Genomic DNA, 21,804 nt, shown 5'->3' with positions numbered 1-21,804 from the left:
AGTTAGTTGTGTTTTTCTTTTGCATCGTCACATTCTGCGATGTACTTGGTTTTCAACTCCTTCCGTAAGAAACTCCCGGAGCATCACAGGTCTGTTTTTGTAACTCTGGATTTATCCTCACTGCACTATGCAATCCACTGTATTTTAAATTGCATTTATGTAGCTGGTACTTTTCTTTTTGTTAACTTATTTGCATCGATTTACTCATTAATACAGTGGGGTGATTTTACTGGTAATTTAGGTAAGTATGTAAGTGGGGTATCTAGCAGTGTAAGTCACCTTGGTGAATAAGGTATGTGGGCTGATAACACTACATAGTATCCATTGTAAGTTGCTTTGTACAAAAGCTCCTGCTAAATAAATAAATGTAAATGTAAGTATCTTAATCAAGGGTGCAAGAAGATGCGGTTTTCACCTGGTTTCTTTGCAACGTAGCAGAACTTACTACTACACCACCTGCTGACCCAAAACACTGCGTCTTCTAATGAATGTTAGAGGTTACACAAGAATGTAACCTTTTCCAAAGTTTCACTTTAATCCATTCCATCTGCTACAGTGATTTATAATGTATATAAATCATTATTTGTTTTGACATGCTTAAAGCATACGATGTTCTGTGTAACTTGTGAAGATGTTGCTCAGGGATTTAGGTAGTTCTCCCTCCCAGTTCCATTATATTTATCCTTTCTCTTAAATTAAATTATTGGTTATTATGTTGCCTGTGCTGCAGAACCCTTGCAGGAGAGACGTGCGCTTTCAATTGTTTACCGTGTTTCCGTGGTGTGCAGGATGGCACTGTCCTGCTGCGATCTGGGGCTGAGAAATTGAGAGCAGAGCCTGGGCGTACAGTAAACAGTTCAGCTGGAGAGCCCGTCACCCACTGGAGACCGACAGGCTGCGCAGCATTCCAGCTGGGATTAAGGGATTGGGTTGTGCTGCTGAGTCTGGTATTTTTTTTTAAATTTTTTTCTTCTCTCCCCACCATGCAGGACTGAAAGACTACAGCCCTTGTGACAGGGCCCTGTTCCACTAAGCTTGTTTCTTCAAGTGAACCCAGACTTAGGACATCCTCTCTATGCTAGAAGAGCTGAGGGCTGTGAGAGTTTGCCTTCATGTGCTGGCTGCAGATCTCCTTGTTTGTGCAGATACTGAATGCTTCACATGTGTGGTAGACATATGTGCTCATTTAATTTTTACATCAATTTATTCATTTAGCAGACACTTTTCTCCCAAGGGTAAACAGAAATGCATTTGTCAACAGAATCTTAGACACAGACACGTTACTGTGAATGCACAGTCGGTTTGTCTGATATCACCATTTTTGCCTCCACACATTACACAAACAGCTGCCTATAGAACTCAGTAAAATACAAAGGTAATAATGATAGATGGTGTGATATACGTTTGTAGAGCTGTTACAAAGACATAGAGACAAGGGGGTTTTAAAGGGGTGCTTTTTATGATCCTTTTTGAATGTTGGAAGGGATTCAGTAGTGCTGAGGGGTAGAGGGAGAACATTACACTACATTTGGCCCAAACCCAGAACCTACATTTAGGACATCTTTGTGGGTCCACGAGTTTCCGCCGTCCGTTTGTATATTGCTGCATCTTTTCATACATCTCGAATAGCTAGAAACATTGCGTTATTTGGATTCATTTACATCCCTGCTATTTTTTCGATTGAGAAGAGTAGTAGAAAGCACAGCAGTAACTTGACATAAATTGATTGTCCCATCTGTCATGGCTGTGTTTGCAGTCACAAACGTGAGCTGTCGAAGTCCACTTGACACAGAGTTTTGTGTGATAATGGGGAGGCGTTTGCTTTAGCGGCCTACTGTGCACTCCAAGTTGTGTGTCACAGAGTTCTGTGCAGACAGAAGCATGCAACGTGGCTAGCGGAAGCCAGCACTGTGGGACTGAGGAAAATTTCATTGTTCAGCAAACATCAACTGTAAATTAGTCACAGTAACTCTAGAACCTCCAGGGAACTCAGTGGGGCCTCGGATTTTTGTTTGAACTCCAGAGGAACTCTTTAGTGCACCTGTGCATTCCTGTTTCCTGTGTTTTCCTCTCACTGGACACCATGGATCCATGTATGGTGCATTCTCAAGTGTCCCGTACTGCACTTTCAACTGTTGGCTTTGCTAGCTTGTTTACTGTTATGCTTGTTTACATTTATTTTCCAGCATGCTTTCATGAATTGATACACATTATGGACTGATTTTCTAGATGTTTGCTAGAAGACTGAGGGTCTGTAGTACAATAATTGAGGTTTCCCTTCTAGAGTGTGAACGTCCTTTTGGAACGTTTTTTTTTTTTTTCTTCATTCTGCAGATCCAGATCCAGATTCAGCTGGATTTTGGTTTTATTTCAGGTGGAGATTATACTGATCTCATTTGCCTCTCAGACACAGCCCAGATTCTGCTTCCCCCCCTCCTCCCAACCCAACTCAACCACATCCTCGCGGTAATGTGATTACACAGGAACGAGAGGCAATATTCTGGATGGAGGCAGCACTCAATGTGCTGTAGAACGTCAAATGCTGGAAAAGGTGCACGGGACGGCGTGGCCACGGGCAGAAGGCCCCCTTGCTCCCTGTGCGCAGGAAATGCAAGCTGGCTGGGAGTCGGCAGCAGCCCAGCACTGCAGCCATCGAAGAAGCGATGGACACGCAGTGCTGTGTTCTGGAGCTGGTGATTTTCCGTTGCCCTGTTGCTGATGCTGATGCAGCAAGACTGAGAAGGTTATCGTTCAACAATGCTACTTTGCTACTTCAGGAGGCCGTCGAAAAACAAAATCTGAACATGCCAGAAGCACTATACAAACAATCCCGTTAATCATTTCCATTCTGCTTTCATGGAAATATAAAACCTGCTGTTAATTCTGAGGTTGCAAGTTGCAGTGCCTGCAGTCCCTCGATCTTTGCCCTGCTCTGTCCCCAAAATATTAAACTCACTTTGACGAGCTTTTCTCGTTTTAAGGGAAACAACTTTTAACGGGGTTGTAAAAGAGCTTTCACAACAAGCAGTTCTCCAGATCGCCACAGAAACATAATTACACAGCAGAAAATAGAATGCACATAATGATACTCTAATTGGGATTAGTGCCCTACGAGGGTCTCCAAACTGCAAAGGTGGCGTTTTACCGGGGATACATTTCAGGGTCAGCTCTTATGCCAAGTGTCACCTGCTGCGATTTGATGGGTGTGTAGGGAAACAGCTGACTTTAATTGCCCCTGTTTTCAGTGCTTGACTGACAGGGGAACGGAACAAAGTGCTCTGTTGCTGACTGCAGTCCTCTCCATCAAGGACAGTTGACCTTCCAATCCATAAAAATATGAGAGAGGAAAAAAAGAATTCATTACTGTTTGTGATGGCCATAATGGCTGTGCGAGCCTTTCACCTCCTTTTCATCATTTTGTTAGTTTTCCAGTTAATATGTAAGAGATAGCACTGCCCACAGGGTGTTGACACTCAAGAGCCAAGTAGTTGTGATAGCAGGAGCGAGTCAAGCTGGAATGCCTGTTAGTGGACTCATTAACACAAAGACCTAAGGATCAAATTGTGCTAGCCGCTCAGTCATAAACCTTTTCCGTGGCCTACAACACATGCATTGCTTACAGTACGTTAGGTCCCTGAAAAACAGGAATATAGATATGATTTCAGTGATGGGCATCCATACTCTATCTGCAATACTTCTCTTGTCAGTTACTTATTTTCCATCAGAGCGTTCAAGAAGACACAAAGTTCTTTTCATTTATTAAATTTGCCTGCAAAGAATGAGTTATTACTGCTAAGTTTGAAGTGGCAAAGTAGGCTCATTAGCCGCATTATTGGGTATATGTAGCTACTCCCTGTGGAACCCTCAGAACAGCGTGATTTCACCAACAGGGTGCTGGACACATTCCACGGGCTTGTTCATCCATGCTGGCTTCACAGCTTCACATAATTCATGTAGATTTTGTGGCAAAATATTCATTCTGGTAGCATCCCAAAGATGCTGGAGAGGCTTGAGAAGGTGTCGGTACTCTTCACGCCGTTGGAGTAAAGCAAAGGCACTGTCATGTTTGTGGGACCATCCTGAGATGATATGTGCATTGTGGCATGGCACATTATCCTGCTGGAAGTATGAATTTGAGAAAGGCTGGAGTGTCCATGATGAGATGCACCTGATCAGCAACGTTTGTGGCCTTCAGATGATGTTCAGTTGGTAGTAAAACCTAATGTGTGCCAAGAACTCATTCTTCACACCACTACACCACAACCACCCATCTGTAACAATTATGTACAGTATACCTAATAAAGTGATTGGTGAATGTATTTGGCCACTTGAAGAGGTAATGCATTGTGAGGATACTTTGAGAACATCCCCACTGTGAGGCTGATTAAGAAGTTATTGGTGGTATGAAGTACTAGTGACCATTCCACTGAAATGCAAGAGGCATGAGACACTTTGAGGCTCAGCAGGACAAGTTAATGAGATGTTTTGTTTGGCAACTTCAATTCTGTTGCATAACGAGGCAAATGGGAAGGACGGTGCTCTTACGAGAACCGGTCCAGGTCTTCCACGGATTTGAACTTATGGCACAAGATGGACCTGACACCCTGCCCTCTTTGTGAGCCCACAAGGCACATTTGCAGAAGCTTTTAGAAGCTAAATGCATAAATATAGCTACTTTAATTTTAGGTGTGGTGAATAACATGTGTCTAAAGAAGAGCACTGTGTCATGCTGCGGCTATGTGAGGAGTGCAGTACAGTAGTTCAGGTCTATTTGGGGCAAGTTTACCTCACGTAACCCTGTTGTGGGTGTCAAGAGCCTTGGCTTGTTCAGTCTCTGTTGTTAGGCACAGTTCTCAGTTTTGTCATGTTGTGTAGAGAAGGCTTGCTTGAATTGTGGAACATGGCGTCACAAGCGGGTGACTTCTTATTCTTTTTTGGAATGGTTCTGAATGCTGTTGTTCGAAAAAATTTAATGAACATGTCCACTAATCACAGCTCCTTAAAGTTCTGTTCATTTTGCATCTTAATGCCATCAAATGCTTTGAAACACAAAGCCACTTTGGCTCCTGGTTTTACATCCATTGCTTCTTTGCATCATGTCTGGCAGCAGGTCAACAAGTGAGCTTACAGAGTTAATGGCAGAGACCGTCAAGGTGCCAAGTTCAGACTCAGAGGAGCCCCCCAGTTGTCCCACAGGCCTTTGCTGGCAATGAGACGAACTCCCGTTTTTACTCAGACTGGGCAATCACATGCTGGTTAATGCTCTGTTTGCGCCAATAAAAGCTGTCATGCTTCTCTTTGAGGAGATAGGGTTACGGGACGATGCTTCTGAATAGGCCTCCCGGTGACTCTGTTCGGGGACTGCACAGGATCACGTTCGTTGTTACAATCGCAGACATTGTATAGTTTGTAAAGTTAAAGTTTCATCCCACAAGCCACTGTTGTTGGTAAGTGCTATTGATAGTCCTTTTTAGCTAAGAAGAAAGATTGAAACAAGATCTGTATCTTCAGCATGAGCCAGTTCTGATGAGATTTCTTGTTCCAAAAACAGGTGTGATGTAGGGTAATCCCTTGCTAAACTGCCAATCCTGATAACCTTGTCTAATTTTGGACTAGCCAGAAGAATTTATTTGTTGGTAAACTTGCACAACCCTTACAACCCTGGTCTCCTGGCAATACAGATCTAAGACCAGTGTCCCTGAAATGTGACCAGTGATACCCTGCAGCTCACCTATTAAGCAGCCCAGTCCTGTGCTTCAGGTCAGCAACATCTTTCTGATTGTTGTCACTCAGGTTTCTCTTCTCACTGTTCCCATCCATTTACAGGTTTGCAACAGAGCTGGTTCCTTTCCTGTAAGATTAATCTTCAGAACTACACACACACACACACACACATTGACTGAAACCACTGGTCCCAAGCAGGGTTGGGGCATGCCACAGCCTAACCTGGCAACACAGGGCATAAGGCTGGAGGGGGGAGGGGACACACCCAGGACGGGATGCCAGTCCGACGCAAAGCACCCCAAGCGGGACTCAAGCCCCAGACCCACCAGAGAGCAGGCACAGGCCAAGCCCGCTGCGCCACCGCACCCCCCTGTTCAGAACTAGAATTTTCTAAAATTTAAGTGGGATATGTAACGGAAAACCATCGAGTGCTGATTTGTCCACTTGAGTTAACATAATCTTGAAATCAGCACCAAGACAAAAGTTTTTCCGATGGTTTTCAGATGTCCGTTTTTTTTTATGTTTATACTTTATTGTTTGGTGTACCTTCATGAGTGGTGTATTCATACTTACTGCGGAGGTATTGCTTTGGGGTCAACCTGTTTTGGGATGTCCCTCATGTAAGGGTTTCCCTAAATGCGAATGCTCCTTCCTGTCATGTATGTACATGCAAAATGAGGCAGACCACCAAGACACAGGTCATCATTGATATGGTTGTCCATGTATTTCCTAATTATGGACACCCAGCACTGAGATGGCTGCTTGTGGCAGTTTAGTAACCCCAACACCTGGCTGTCATCTCTAGTGCGAGTTGTCGGTGCCAGCTGAGGGCCTCCACACGTAACTGTGGTGAGCCCAGCAAGGGATGTTTTGTTATTGAGAAAGCCACCTTCTTAAGGTGTTGCTTTAACTAACCGCAAAACCAACACGAATTGCTGAGGATTTTAGCCAAACAGCAGCTCCAGGCTATGTTCTGCACTCTGAGCCAGATGTTTATGGTGCGGCAATATTTCCGGTTTCTGGATTACATTAATTCGAGGAGACGACTTTTTAAAAGGAGAGATTTGCTGTCGGCATTGAAACAGAGCTCTTCTATTCACAGGGAACTGAAGCAAGTCTGTTTTAAAGATGGGTCTTGCCTGGACATGATTCAGACCAGAGCTGTGCGGTTTTACCACTATACTCTAAGAAGTTACATTCAGCAAGGCTGAAATTACAGTTGATGTTTCTCATGAAATGGTTGTCTTAAAAAAAAAAAAAAAAAAAAAAAAAAACACTATCCCATTCTCTATCAGTAGCAAAATACCCAGAATTTTTTCCCTGCTGTTGAGCAGTGAAGTGCTATGGAGTGTAGCATGTAATTCGTAAGGTTTTTTTCGTTTACCAGTAGGGTGGCCAAGTTAGTATTCCACAGGATAATTTTGAGATGTTTTTGAGATATCTTAATGTTTCCAAAAGGGACAAAAAAATTCTGTAAAGAGCCTATTTGTTTTATAGGTAGCTAGTTCCATGCAGCTGTTTCAGGGCCCTTTGACCCCATTGTTCAAAACAGACGTACTTGTAGCCTTGAGGAGATGACTTCCAACAATAACGTATTTTTGATCCACTCTTCATTCACGCTTTGGAGATGTTCTGCATATTCCCATCAGGTTGAATCCTGTGAGTTGGAAGAATAATGGAGTAGGTGTTTTGCCACAGTGACGAGAGGATGAGATGTGACAATATTTCTGGAGATTCCAAATCAAGGTTTTTGGCTTGTGGCTCATGTCATTCAGTGTTAAAGTCGTTCCCAGTTTTGCCATTGGAAATGTGTTTTCTTTGAAAATGTAGGGTGTGTACCTTAAACAAGTATATGTCATAACTCGCATTTGAACTGGTGCCAGATAACCTCACTGAACCAAGTGCGGGAACCAATCCGGAAATTACACCACCCCCTGGTATTATCATTGCTGTTTGCTTGCTCCACACGCCCTTGACTATGACATATTCCCTGTCCATGTTGTGAAGTGTAGCACATTTGATATATGAGTTTCAAGGGTAGGTTTAAAAGGTCAGATTTCCACCATCTACACCTTTGATTGTCAAGGGGCAGCTTTAGTGGTGCTGTGTTGCTAAGCAAAAGTAAAAAGGACATAATAGGCATGCAACTGTTTGCCTGGAGGAACGCCTGGAAATGAGGTGTCAGTCATCGGGTAGATCTTTCTTCAGGGAAGTGGCCATGCAGTGGCCATGGAGGTAGAAAACAGCCTCTCCTTGGTGAGGGTCCCGTACAGATCAGTTAGTTGTCTGCTGAAGGACTGGTCGTGTCTCAGTCAGTCAGTTAATTTGCCCGTTAGTAAAACCCTTGGTCGTGGTTATGATGGATCAGTTCACCTATCATATCCATCGTGTGAAATAAATGGTAAATGTTGTATGTAGGACAGCAGCAGCAATGGCGGTTGGGAAATTGGACTTGTGACAAAAAGTTCAAATCTCAGCAGGGGTCTTGCTGTTGAACTGTTTTGGAGGGTTCTTAACCTAAATTGCATTTCTGTAATAATTAGCAGTATAAATAGATTTATTAAAAAAAAATAAAATACAAGGCTTCACTTTCTAAGTTGCTTTGTGTAGAAGTGTCCAGAAAGTAAATAATTTAGTGACATGGGAGGTCACCACATTTCTTCAATGCCTAGTACATCTGGAAGCCAGGGGCAGAGTCCTGCTCTGGTGGAATGCTGCTGGTGAGACTGGTGTGTGGGTTCAAAACCATCTGCTACACCCTTAAATCCATGGAATTACAGGAATTATCCTCCCGAGTTAGCTAGCGAGGACAGCAAGACAATAACCCTAGGGCATTCTGGATGGCCATGTGCAAGGAAGCTGAGCCAGCAAGCTGGTGGCATTCCCAGCAGACCTGGAGCATCCCAGTACAGGATGTGACCGTAAATCCGCTCAGCTGTAATGCAGGTCAGTGCCTCCTCCCAGTTGGACACCAGAACCACTGAAACCGGTGTCGAAATCCCCGAGTCTGAGTTTTGCACGGCATCTTCGTTGCTGGGTCACCCCTCAGACAGACTCCTGTTCATGTGTCATGATGCTCCATTATTTGTCCCTTTAGTTCTCCAACCACATTTTAAAGTTATAGAAACCAGACCAGTGTAAATATGGTTCCATCTTGTTAGTGATTGTTGTTCCTTTAGGCTCCTCTTCAGTCAAAGTTGCTTTTGTTCAGTTGAATGTCTCCTGACCTCCCCCCCCCCCCCCCCCCCACCTCGGAGCAATTAATTCAGTAATAACAGTCATGCCTCCCAGTTGGATCTGGCCCTTGTACAGGTGCCCAGCCATGTTGTGCCACCAGAGAAGGTGTGTATGTATGTGTATACATCTGTAATTAGGCTTTTCCAGCCCCTCTTGTGGAAACCCTTTCCACCAGTGTATTCTGCACTCTACCAGTTGCAGGAAAAGTCTCCCCATTATTCATTTTTGCACCTCTACTGAGCTTCTCAGGTTCCCTCCGTGTCCCTATTGACTGTACGCATGCGGTGTTATGATGGCTATTATGATTACCTTAACATTCCCCCCAGGCCCTTGTCCTGCTCCCAACCCCACACCCTCAGATTTTCACATGAACTTGCTGCTGATAACCCTCCCCACATCAATTAGTTGCTGGTTCTTACCGATGTGCTATGCATGATGGGAAATACTTTCTGTTAATGGTTTCTGCTGGACCTTGTCCTGTACATGCCGTGCTCTAGTCTGACACACCCTCAGCTCAGTGGAGTGGCTTCTGGGCTCTAAGCCAGGGCTCTGTGTGTGTGTGTGTGTGTGGGGGGGGCTGAATCTGAATGAGAACTGTGTGGCAGGTTGTTGCTTTGCTTTGTTGTTACTTTTATTCAAGACAATCTTTAGAATTTTACTTATTTATACAGCAATTGTACTACAGCAACAGAGTGGTGTGGGGCTCAAGTCAGCAACCTTCACATTACAAGTCTGGGTTAACTGGATTCTTTACAGTTCCCCTTTACATGTATTCATTTAGCGGATGCTTTTCTCCCAAGCAACGTACAGCAAACATACAGACACACAATTACTGAAGAACATATGAATAGGAAACTAGGTAGAGAATAGCATATTGTAAAGGATTAATTCACAAAGGTGTCAGGAGCTTGGGAGGAAAATGGATCTGGAAGTGATTTTTTTTTTAACACTTCTTGAATGCTGGAAGGGATTCAGCAGTTCTGAGGTATATAGGGGGTTCATTTCACTGAATCCTTGCCAAGACTGAGAGTGGTCATGTTTGAGTTGGTCTTAAAGATTGGTGGGTTGGCACATGGTTTAAGTGTATGCTGGAGGTGTGGCCATGTTAAGACAGAAAACTCATCTCAACTCCAGGTTCTTTATTTGAGTCTCATGGAATGCAAGTGCTGCTGTAAAATTCCTGGCATCTCTAAAATTAGAGCATCGCTTTGGAGACTGACAGTCCAACCTACCGTCCACCCTGACCATGTATGAGAGGAAGGGGGTGGGCTCAAGAGCTTGTGTGTTTTTCTGTGTGTGTGTGTTTGATCTGACCTTGAGAACACACAAGGTTTGACTGAGAGTTCACTTATTTAATTATCATCTGCACTTTCCCTTGCCAGTTACTCATAACACACATCTATATATAAGAAAGTTATGCAAGTCGTGTCAAAGTGCTGACGGGTCAGCAGTATTTCATTTGGTACATTTTCAGTGTGTTTTGTGGATGACATGTGCCCTGAGCTCTTAACCCGGCAATCCCTTTACTGTTTCTGTCAGGCAGCAACCCCTTTAGTAGGTGGCATCACAGTCCAGAACTGGAATTTTTACCCAGAGGTTCAACACCAAGAAGGGGTCCTGTTTATAATACTCTTGTTTACTTAGCCTGATTATCTTTGACAACTGTCCACTGTCTTTGTCCAGGTGGCTAACCATATGTAAATATATTTTGAAATGTGAATTTAATTTAGCAGGTGGTGCAGTGGTTAATATTTACATACTCTAATTTGGCAGACACTTTTCTCTAAAGCTGCACACACTGACGCTTAGCATGTGATACTTAGCTGACACTTTTATCCATTGTGACTTAGAGTTTTAGATACACTGCACTAAACTCCCTTTCGTCTACAGCAGAGCAACACACATGCACTACAGGTAATTTAGAGTCACCAGAATCACATGTCTTTGGACTGTGGGAGGAAACCAGAGCGCTGGAAGAAACCCACACAAACACAGGGGGAACATGCAAACTCTATCCAGACTGAGCAGGGATCGAACCCACGTTCAACGACACTGTCCAGGCACTGAGAGAGCAGTGATATCCATTGCAGCACTGTGCCATGGTTGACAAGCCAAGTTTTGTGCCTTTGCAGTGAAAGCCTTTAGTGAGTTAATGAATTACTTATAAATATTGAGTAAATATAGCACACTGCTTTATGTAAGTGAGTGAGGAAATTAGATGATTCTGTACTGCTATGCATTTACCCAGTAACATTAGGATGTAGTACTTAGCTGACACTTGTATCCATTGGGATGTTACTGGGGTAAAGGCATAGCAGTACAGAAATGCTGACCTCGGTCCCGCAGGTGCGATCCTGGGCCGCTCGGAGACTCAGGACTGCGTGTACTACAACTCGAACTGGGAGAAGGACCGCACGAACCGCAGCGGCGTGGAGCCCTGCTTCGGGGAGAAGGACAAGCGGCGGCACTGCTTCGCCACCTGGAAGAATGTGTCGGGTTCCATCGAGATCGTCAAGCAGGGCTGCTGGCTGGACGACGTCAACTGCTATGACAGGTAAGTCAGCCACTTCCTCCAGGCCTGATGGTCCTCAGCCAAGTGGCCTAGCCGTCAGAGTGCTGGATTTGGCTTCTGTCTGTATAGTTTCGGTCCAAGCTGTTGTTTTCATGCACTTGCTGCTTAATTTTAAATTTAAATATTTCAATGGCGTCCTCATAAATTTGAGCCATGGAGTTGATAAAGGCAGATTAGAACTTGATCCTGAAGGAATTGCACAAGGCTACGGCAGCACGCATACAACACAGTGCCCGAAGACAACTGTACCTGTTGTTGCAACAGGTCTGTAGCGCTCTCAATCTCAACACCCCCACCCCACAAACATTTTTTCTCTAGAGCAGAAATTTGGTCAGAATAGTGCATCTGTGATGCGCAGTGGTTTAGATGCACTTGACCCTTGTTTCACATTTGTGCGCAGCCATGTGATGGAGGCCGCAGTGGGGTTTGAACCCATCATGCTCCATGGGTCGCCACTCACACTCGAACAAACCCTTTTCATCTGAACATCTTAAACCGGACTCTCTGAATGACCCGTTCACTTATCGGTGTTCAGGCAAAGCAAGTGCGGCGGGAAGGAGAAAAACAAGCGTTCTCTGAGCGCATCTCTAGAGCAAAGGCAGAGAAATTGTTAACTGCGCTCCACTTCCTGCGAGGCGCATGTCTTGGCATGCTGGTGAAACGTGTTTACTCGCCGCTGCAGCAACCGGATCAATTCATTTTCGAGATCCGTAATGCATGCTGCCTGGGGCTTCCTGCTTCAGACCAACAGATGGTTATTAATATGCGGGGGCTTGTGGGCTCAGAACGTAAAGAGGCGCATGGAGCTGCTTGGCCGTGCCTCTTATTGTCAAGTTTTGAAATACCGTGGGCCCACCGGTCTCGGCACATCTCTGCATTTGCTGCACTTTGGCACCAGGGCCTGATCTTACACACGGGCGTCAGACACACACCCAGATGGCCACTTATTTAGAGACGTCAAGCCTGTCGGCAGCGCGGTAAGATGCAAAGCCACAAGGCCGTTCCTGAGGGAGAGTGCAGCTCGGGGCTGAAGCCGCTTGTGTTCTTTGTTACCGCCTGCAGCAGCGAATGCGTTGAGAGGAAGGACGGTCCCCCCGACGTCTTCTTCTGCTGCTGCGAGGGCAACATGTGCAACGAGAAGTTCTCCTACAGCCCCGAAACAGTTCAAGGTAAGCTGCAGCCCCCCTCCCCACAGCCCAAGCTTACCCGCGATCTTCACAATAACTCCTAACCCTTGGGTAGAGTTGGAGACAGCTTCACTTTTTCCAATGTTCACGTCTAAAATTGGCACTCCATTATTATATTTACATTTAACTGTCACTTTTCCCAGAAGCAGCTCAGTGTTAAGATATGTACAGTAACTTACAGTAATTTACTCATACGGCTGGGTAATTTGTTATGTGGGAACTCATGAATTTGGCATTTTATGCTCTTTGCTCTTTAGTGTAATGGCACTCATTAATTTCCTATGGTCATCCAAATCTGACTGCACACACCAAAGACGTGAATAAAACATAAAATTCAATGAATCTGGTGACCATTCATTTTATGTATTCAGATGCCTCTTGTGGAGGTGTCATGAAGCTGTTTGACAATCAGATGAAAGAAACCATATTTATGATTTAAGAAAAGCTGTAAAAGAGTCATGGGGGCGCGGTGGTGCAGTGGGTTGGACCGGGTCCTGCTCTCCAGTGGGTCTAGGGTTCGAGTCCCACTTGGGGTGCCTTGCGACGGACTGGCGTCCCATCCTGGGTGTGTCCCCTCCCCCTCCGGCCTTACGCCCTGTGTTGCCGGGTAGGCTCCGGTTCCCCGCGACCCCGTATGGGACGAGCGGTTCCGAAAATGTGTGTGTGTGTGTGTGTGTGTGTGTGTGTGTGTGTAAAAGAGTCAAATTTGACTGGAACCCATTCCAAGGGGTAAAATGTCTTATGGTTATAGCTGTATGTTGGTCATAAGAGCCAACCTCAAGTGCACAGATGGAGCCTTTTTGATTAGCAAAATTTTGCTGGCTTGCTTCTCCTTGATAGTGCAAACATAACCTACAGTTGTATCATTTTAGTCCGCTCAAAATAGAGATTTTGTTAATGTTACATGTATAGTTGGCTGGCAGTGTATTTGTTACTGGCGTCAGCGGAACGCATGCTTCCTGACGACACCCTTATACTCCCAGAACGAAAAGACAAATTAAGAGTTGACTCGTGACTTGCTTTTAAGGCACAATGCATGCATTATGTATACATACTCACCCTGAGACCGTTGCCAGTTCTTATTAGCATAATAGCTTGGATGTTGCCAAAATGGTTGATTAGGTTTTCTCTGATTTATTGCCTTGGCCCATTTGAAAAATTCATACTTCTTTGTCAGCCATTGTAAATAGAAAATTGCAAGGCATTCAGGAATAAGCAATAGAGCATAAATTACCAGAAGTCCTCAGTGTAAGAACTTTAAACTTACAAATTTTCAGGATGAAGAGCCGAATCGGCCACATGTCCGATTTTGAGGCAAGCTGCCGCCATTGAGGGTGCTGGACGTTCCCTTCGGTCTCATTACGTTGTGTGTTTTGTGCCGATTCACATGTGCGAACCCAATAGTGGTTAAACTCTGGAAAGTGGTTAGAAAATAATTTTGACTTACAAACATCCTAACTTACAAACATCTTGCCATGTCGAAGTGTCTGAACGGGACTGCTGTATGCCATGTGTTGCTGCCTTTCTGCATGGAGGACAGTGTGTCTCAACTCTGAGCATCATAGGAAGACTGCTAACCCTGAGATACTCTTGATGATCTTGTGACTGGCCCACCCCCCCAGCAGTAATTCTGTGGCTGCCCTCCACACATTCTGTGGCTTGTAGCTTCCTTGTCGGCTCTCCACAAACCAGACCCCGCCCATCGCCACATGGCTAGGCAGGTGGCCATCTCCCTTCTGGTCACGCTTCCCCAACCCTACCCTTCCCCACCCCCGCACACGACCCGCCTGCTCCTTTCACATGTGCACAACAGACAGATTGAAACCGTTCGCTTTTATCGTGTATGTCTTTCATCGCCGTTCGTTTTTCGGGAGATGCTTCCCTTCTCGTAGTGCGGTGCCGGAGGCCCTTCCAGCGAGAGCGCGGCTCCTCCGGCAAGACACAGCCCTCCGACTGGGTGATGCAACATGAAAATTTTAAGCGTGGAAAGTTGCCCCAAGTGACTCATCTTCAGACAGATCAGTAATTATTCTCTCCGACTGTGAGCCACGAAGAGTCGTGTCCCCTGTGCCACGTGGCATTTGGGCGTGCTGTGAATTATACATGAGCTGCCCCATTCAGGTGGGACTTTTCGGTAGGGTGTGTGGTGAGGTTGCCAGTAGGTGTGTGTGTGTGTGTATGTGTGATTACCCTGCTCTGTACCCAATGGCTGTTCTGCTTCTTCCTTACATCCTGGACGGAGGGTATTTACAAACACACAAGCACACTCACCCATTCATTGAGTGCAAGCAATTTAGTGTGACCAATCCACTTGAACTATGCATCTTTGGACTGTGGGAGGAAACCAGAGCACCAGGAGGAAACACACTAAAATAGGTGCCTTGCCAGGAATCAGGACAATTAAAATGCGTTGTTGTTTAAGGACAGATGCTGTTTGCCAGACTGTGGCTATAGGAGTGACTTGCTGCCTGTCAGGACGGTGCATTTGTATCTTTCAGGAATGTTTCTGGAGATCTGTTTTGCCTGTGAGGGGGCATGGTGGTACAACAGGCTTGGCCAGGTCCTGCTCTCTGGCAGGTCTGGGGTTCGAGTCCTGCTTGGGGTGCCTGGCAACAGACTGACATCCCGTCCGGGGTGTGTCCCTGTGTTGCTGGGTTAGACTCTGGTTCGCCGCGACCTCAATCGGGTCAAGTGGTTTCGGTCAGTGTGTGTGTGTGTGTGTGTGTGTGTGTGTGTGTGTGTGTGTGTGTGTTTTGCCCGTGGCCGCTACACACATGCACACACGCACACGCACTTGCCTCACGTGATCTGTGCCCAGAGCCAGAGTTACTGGCACCCCGCCTTCCTGCCAGGGATTTGTGTCAGGAGATGACCAGTGCTGTAATCCTTGACCCTATGTTACCCCAGGGTGGGCCGTCAGGGTTTCAGGGTCTCCAGTGTCATGCTGGCAGAGAAGGAGAGCAGCACGGAGCCTGCTGGGGTCAGCTGAGTTGGGGGCGGGAGAGCATGCCCTGTTTGGGTCTAATAGCACATGAAGAGGCCTCTGTTTCACACCACAGCTCATGGAGTGCTCCTCAGGGGGCGTGATGGCCAGATCGAGTTCTTCCCTTTTGCTGTTTCACTGCTTAGTCCAACAGAGACGCCGAATTTCAATTAACTTTGCGCTTTGCTTATGTGTGCACTCTTCTGTGGTGCTTTATCTTTGCTTAGCGATATAAGGAAATTATTGGTGCTGCTGCTGTGTGTGTGTGTGTGTGTGTGTGTGTGTGTGTGTGTGTCTGAGCGGGGGTGATCTCGAAAGAGAAAGGCCACACATTTGACGTTTGGTGCTGGACCCTAAGATAAATGACACGTTGCTTTTGTCACCCCGGAGGGAATAGGGGGAAAAAAATTAAAATTATAAATCGATCAATTAAGTGCGCACATGGGAGTGCTGTGGCAAGCGGTGAGATGAGCACGCAGACGCCCATCTCTGAATGCCAGTGCTGGGAAGCCGAGGCTGACATTTAGCGGCACAAGAACTGGCAGCCACCTCGCAGAAAGTGCTTTAACCTCCTTATGTAAGGAAGGCTTGATAAGGATCGCAGTAACAGTGCAAATCCTTTGTGTTCACGGCTCGTGGGTGTTGTTATGATAAAGGCATTCTTCGTATGTTTAAATATGATTTGATGTCTTTCTCTCACATTAATTCATTTAGCTGATACTTTTCTCCAAAGCAACTTAGAATTATTTGACCATTTATACAGCTAGGTAGTCTTACTAGAATAATTTAGGGTAAGTACCTTTGTCAAGGGGACAGGAGGTGAGATTTCAAGCTGGGACCTTTGGATCAAAGGCTCTGGCTCTTACCACTACACTGCACTACGCTACTAGCCGTCTCACTTTCAAAGCACATTTTCCTTCCCATTACTTCATTATGTTCTGTTTACATTTCCATATGAGTGAAGGGTATTTTATTTCCATCACACCTGGATTGAGCAGCTTTTAAAGCACTTTAAATTTTTGAACCCGTGAATACATTTTTCATTGCATTGTGGGGGGGGTAGATTTGTGGAAAAAATGTATAATAGAAACAAAATAATAAACAGTAAATACATAAACACTATACTTGAGGGGGGTGCGGTGGCGCAGCGGGCTCGACTGGGTCCTGTTCCCTGGCGGGTTTGGGATTCAAGCCCTGCTTGGGGTGCCTTGCGACAGGCTGGCGTCCCATCCGGAATGTGTTCCCTCCCCCTCCAGCCTTGCGCCCTGTGCTACCGGGTTAGGCTCTGGTTCGCCACGACCCCACTTGAGACAAGCGGCTTCGGACAGTGTGTGTGTTTCCGAACTCACTTCGCCCAAGATCTCTCCAGCTCATGTATGGTGTAAATGTTCATGCACCCTAACTTCATGATCATCTCCAGATAAGCCTTCACACAGCTGCTACTCCTTTATTGTATGTAAATGTTTGTGTACCACCGAGGGGGTGCGGTGGCGCAGTGGGTTGAACCACAGTCCTGCTCTCCGGTGTGTCTGGGGTTCGAGTCCCGCTTGGGGTGCCTTGCGACGGACTGGCGTCCCGTCCTGGGTGTGTCCCCTCCCCCTCCGGCCTTACGCCCTGTGTTGCCGGGTTAGGCTCCGGTTACCCGTGACCCCATATGGGACAAGCGGTTCTGAAAATGTGTGTGTGTGTGTGTTTGTGTACCGGGGGTGAGGTGGCGCAGTGGGTTGGACCGGGTCCTGCTCTGCGGTGGGTCTGGGGTTCGGGTCCCACTTGGGGTGCCTTGCAACGGATTGGCGTCCCGTCCTGGGTGTGTTCCCTCCCCCTCCAGCCTTACGCCCTGAGTTGCCGGGTTAGACTCCGGTTCCCCGCGACCCCGTATGGGACAAGCGGTTCAGAAAGTGTTTGTGTGTGTGTGTGTGTTTGTGTGTGTGTTTGTGTACCTTAAAAAAAAAAAAAACATTGTAGGAAAGTTATTAGGGTTCATTTATCTTGCGTTTTATGCACCTACTCTAAACATCGGTGCATCAAATGGAAAGTAACAAACTCGGTTTACTTAGGAATCACATGTCTGCAGCCATGTCTCTTAATGTAATGCACAAATTGTACTTTCGCTGAGATGTACGGCACTTTGGAGAAAAGCGTCTGCTAAACGAATAAATGTAAATGTGTGTGGATACTTCAGGAAAAGTACATACATTTAGCTAATCCCACAAAGCAATTCACAGTGATTCACCTGTTCATATAGCAGAGTAATTTTTACTGGAGCTGTTTGGGTTAATTGCATTGATGAAGAGTCCTACGGTAGGATGTGGGATTCAAACCTGTGATTTCTGAGTCCAGGAGAAACAGTGCTAACTGCTACACTACATGCTGTTGACATGTTAATAGTACTTTTAATGTTTGAAGCTCTGTGCCTCTCTACCCAACACATTACATTGTGTCCCACTGTATACAAAGACTGGAAAGGCTGTATATTGGATGACATGGTTTCTTTCCCTCTCTCTGTCCCTTTTCCTTTGTTCCTGTCCCACTCTTTTCACCTTTCGCTCTGTTCCGCTCCCTCCAGCCACCTCAAACCCATATCCCATGAAGCCTCCTTTCTTCAGCACGCTCCTGTACTCCTTGGTGCCCATCATGGGCCTTGCTGCCATCGTGATCTTCTCCTTCTGGATTTACCGCCACCATAAACTGGCGTACCCTCCTGTCCTGGTGCCCACACAGGTAAGTGGCGCCCCCTAGTGCCAGTGTGGACCTGGGAAGCCATGGGGGGTTGGAGTTTGCTGCTGTGTTATTTTTATGGGTTCTTTATTTTTTTTTTATTTTTTACTGCTTTTGTAATGACTTTCTTGGGGAATTTTCGAACTCACTCTCACTTGAAGATACCACGAAGATATTTATGTAACGTTAACATATTAGTTAAGACTTTATGTTGTTGTTTCTGACCAAGTTCCAGGAATGTTTAGTCAAAGACACAACTTTCCTGGGGAATTAGCATGCTAATGGTACATTTTGTTACGTGTGAGAACTGTGCGGTTATGTGTCCTCGACTGCGCAGCTGGGCCAAGTCCAGGACTGTCCCTTGGCAGGAGACAAGGCTCGGGTTCGAGAAACACTGTCGTTCCGAGCGCTTTGGTCGATGAGCTGCAACGGGGATTGCCAAAAGCAATTGAATTTGGAGCGGCACCAGAAAGCAAGGAAGAAAGCGTACTGTGAGGATGAACGAAAGCCCCGTGGTGGGGTGCCGGTTCACGGGAGCGATGCGGCCTGTGAAGCTGTGAACTCATCTCTGCCGTGTTTTTTTTTTTTTTTTTTTCCTGCTCAAGACACAATCAGTTCAGTTTACTGCATTTATCAGACAGCTTTAACATTTGTGTTTTGTAAGTCAGTGTTCCTGTGTTTATTACACTCTTACATTTTATTTAGGTCTTCAACAGACACGCTATCCGAAATCCCTCATCACATCGCTCAGTCCTAAAATGACTTTTACATTTTTATATCAGATATACACGCAAAGACAACTTTGTTTATTAGGTACACCTTCATAGCACTGGGTGGGTCCCTCTTTTGCCTCCAGAAGAGTATGAATCCAGCGGCAAGGTGATGGGCGCATTCCACAAGGTTCTTGGTACTTGCTGGTTTGACAGTTTAATGCAGTTTCTGCAGATTTTTAATAGCTCATTCATTCTACTAACATCACGTTCCACCTCATCCGAGAGATGTTCTGTTGTTTTTAGAGGTGCCACTGGAGTAAGGTGAAGGCACTACCTTGTTGGTAGGACCATCCTGAGATGATGTATGCATCATGAAATGGTATATTATCCGGCTGGAAGTGTCAATCTGAGGAAGACTGGACTGGCCATGAAGGGATACATCTGGTCAGCATCTTTGTTTTGGTACATAGTTCTCAGGTGGAACTAAAAAAAGGCCATGTCGAGGCCCATGTCTAGTGTGTGCCAAGAAAACATTCTTCACTGCATTACACTTCCACCACCACGTGGTAGTGATCAGATGTACCTGCTGAAGTGGCCGGTGAATGTGTACCTTTACTGAATAAATGCAAGTATGATGGTATGGTCACCGCTGGAACTTGAAGTAGAAGCTTTGTGGTTGTGGGATCAGAGCCGTAACTGCTCTTGATACCTGTGGTTATTTCAGATGCCAGGAAACCTTTGCCTTCCTTCCTGCCACATACTGTTCGTATCAAGCAAATCTCACTATAGGTGTCAAACTGTCTTTGGAGCATTTCTCTTCCCCTATGCCATCTGCACAGTTTCTTTTAAGTATAACGGACATAATAATGCTTGGGCTGAAGACGTATTTCTCCACACAAAGAGCCCCCTCCCGTGACAAGTGGTAGAGTAATGCCTGCAGTTAATTAAAGAGAGCTCACTCTTCCTGGGGTGTATCTGATCCCCTACCCACAATCCCACCCACGTGAAGAGAGGTGCCCAGCGACTGCTCTTTAATTAGGATTCACCTCACAGCCATTTAAGGATCCTTTGCGGAGGTCACAGGTTAATGAGCCAGGACTCATTTTGGAATTACCTACAGTGATTGCCAGCTGTAGAGTTGAGGTGACTCTCAGGGGCTGCTTGTCATATATGAGGGCCTTGTTCTCAGTGAGATATCTAGGATTTTGTCACTGTAGCCAGAGGTCTTCCAACAGCAATAACTCCAGTCGCTCACAGAGTCCTCTTCCAGGTCACTGTTCCGGAATCGTCCAGCGTCCATACCTCCTGGCTCTGGCTGCTGGACTCCGTTGTCAGCTGTGCCAAAACTGAACACCAACACAGAGGAGGAAAATTCACTTGATTCTTACATCAGGCCCGTGTGCTTTTTCACAGCTGGGCGAATGATATTTTGTTCCTTTCTGTAGATATTTGGGAGAAACATGCCACAAAATTGGTGGTAACACAGAGATCTTTTAGAGCATAGAAAGCACCCCCTCAAGGCCCATTGCCAAGCCATGTCCAGCTGAAGGAAGAGAAGACGGAAGAGGCTGTACTGGGGTGGACTACCCAATGGTCAAGGGTCACAACGTGGCTGTTTCATAAAAATGTGCATATATCAGGGAACTGAATTTTGTTCTAAATGTTTCCAAACCTTTTTGAATTACTAAACCAGTTTATGTAAGATTGTTTATCAAAGTATTTAGTGTTTATCAGATTGTTTAAAGTAACTTTTATTTTTCCAACCAACGTCAACAACCGCTTGTCCCAAGCAGGGTCGCAGCGAGCCAAAACCTATCCACGTAACACGGGCCGCAGGGCTAAAGGGGGGGGGGGGGGACACCCTGGATGGAACACCAGCCCATCGCAAGGCACCCCAAGCAGGACTCGAATCCTAGACCTGCCACACAGCAGGGGTTCCGGCCAAACCCACTGCGCCGCCACACCCTACCTTTTATTTTTCACCACTTTTAATTTTTGTCTTTTCTCAGGTATTACAAGATGATGCATAGATATGTTGAGATTTTGCACCACAAAATAAATGTGCTAAATAAAATATGAGCGAAATTAGTTTTTCGAGGTCAAATGTCTTTGGAAGGTTAGTATTACTAATATTTATCTAATGGAAAGTTAGTAAATAATTTTCTGTGGTTGACTGACCTCAGAAATGGATTGGAAAAAAAAAAATGGTTGTAGTCAGGACAACTGTGCGGGGGGTTTGAATGTCCTGCCAAAGTGCGCTTGGCTCTATCCCACTTCTAACGGCACTCCTTTACCAATGAGCTCTTGGTTCTGAGGGCATACCAATGACCCTGACGCATCCCTGTATTCAGAGGTCAGAGGTAGTTGGAGTCATGAGAAGCTCTACCGTGCCACTTGTACAGTCTGAACCCCTCCCCCCATCTCCCAGTTTACCGCAATTTCAGTCCAAAGACCTCACCCCTCCCTTCCTCGACCACCTCGATAGCCCTGCTCTCTGTGCCCCCGGCACTGACTGTTTCATCTGCGCAGCGCCCTCCCTGGGGAGACGCTCCCTGCCGGGAGAGGGAGGAGGGGGCAGAGCGTAAACAGATAAATAATGCAGAGCCGCTGCGGTGCATTGCTGTACAGAGGCAGCATGGCGCCGCGCCAGAGCACATCAGTGCTTAATCA

General features: G+C 45.9%; 1 protein-coding gene across 2 annotated transcripts in view; it reads left to right on the top strand.

Annotated features, from left to right (window-relative positions):
- The window catches only part of LOC108924278 (activin receptor type-2A-like), a 52,660-nt gene that overhangs the window by 17,012 nt on the left and 13,844 nt on the right, over nucleotides 1–21,804 (top strand). For both annotated transcript variants that reach the window (XM_018735536.2, XM_018735535.2), the window contains exons 2-4: nucleotides 11,308–11,515; nucleotides 12,596–12,702; nucleotides 18,270–18,424. In XM_018735536.2, coding sequence (XP_018591052.1) covers nucleotides 11,308–11,515; nucleotides 12,596–12,702; nucleotides 18,270–18,424 — 470 coding nt within the window. The remainder of the gene's footprint in view (nucleotides 1–11,307; nucleotides 11,516–12,595; nucleotides 12,703–18,269; nucleotides 18,425–21,804) is intronic.

The sequence above is a fragment of the Scleropages formosus genome, chromosome 21 (assembly GCF_900964775.1).
Source record: "Scleropages formosus chromosome 21, fSclFor1.1, whole genome shotgun sequence".
NCBI classification, from domain to species: domain Eukaryota; kingdom Metazoa; phylum Chordata; class Actinopteri; order Osteoglossiformes; family Osteoglossidae; genus Scleropages; species Scleropages formosus.
This window is presented reverse-complemented; position numbering and strand designations above follow the sequence as displayed.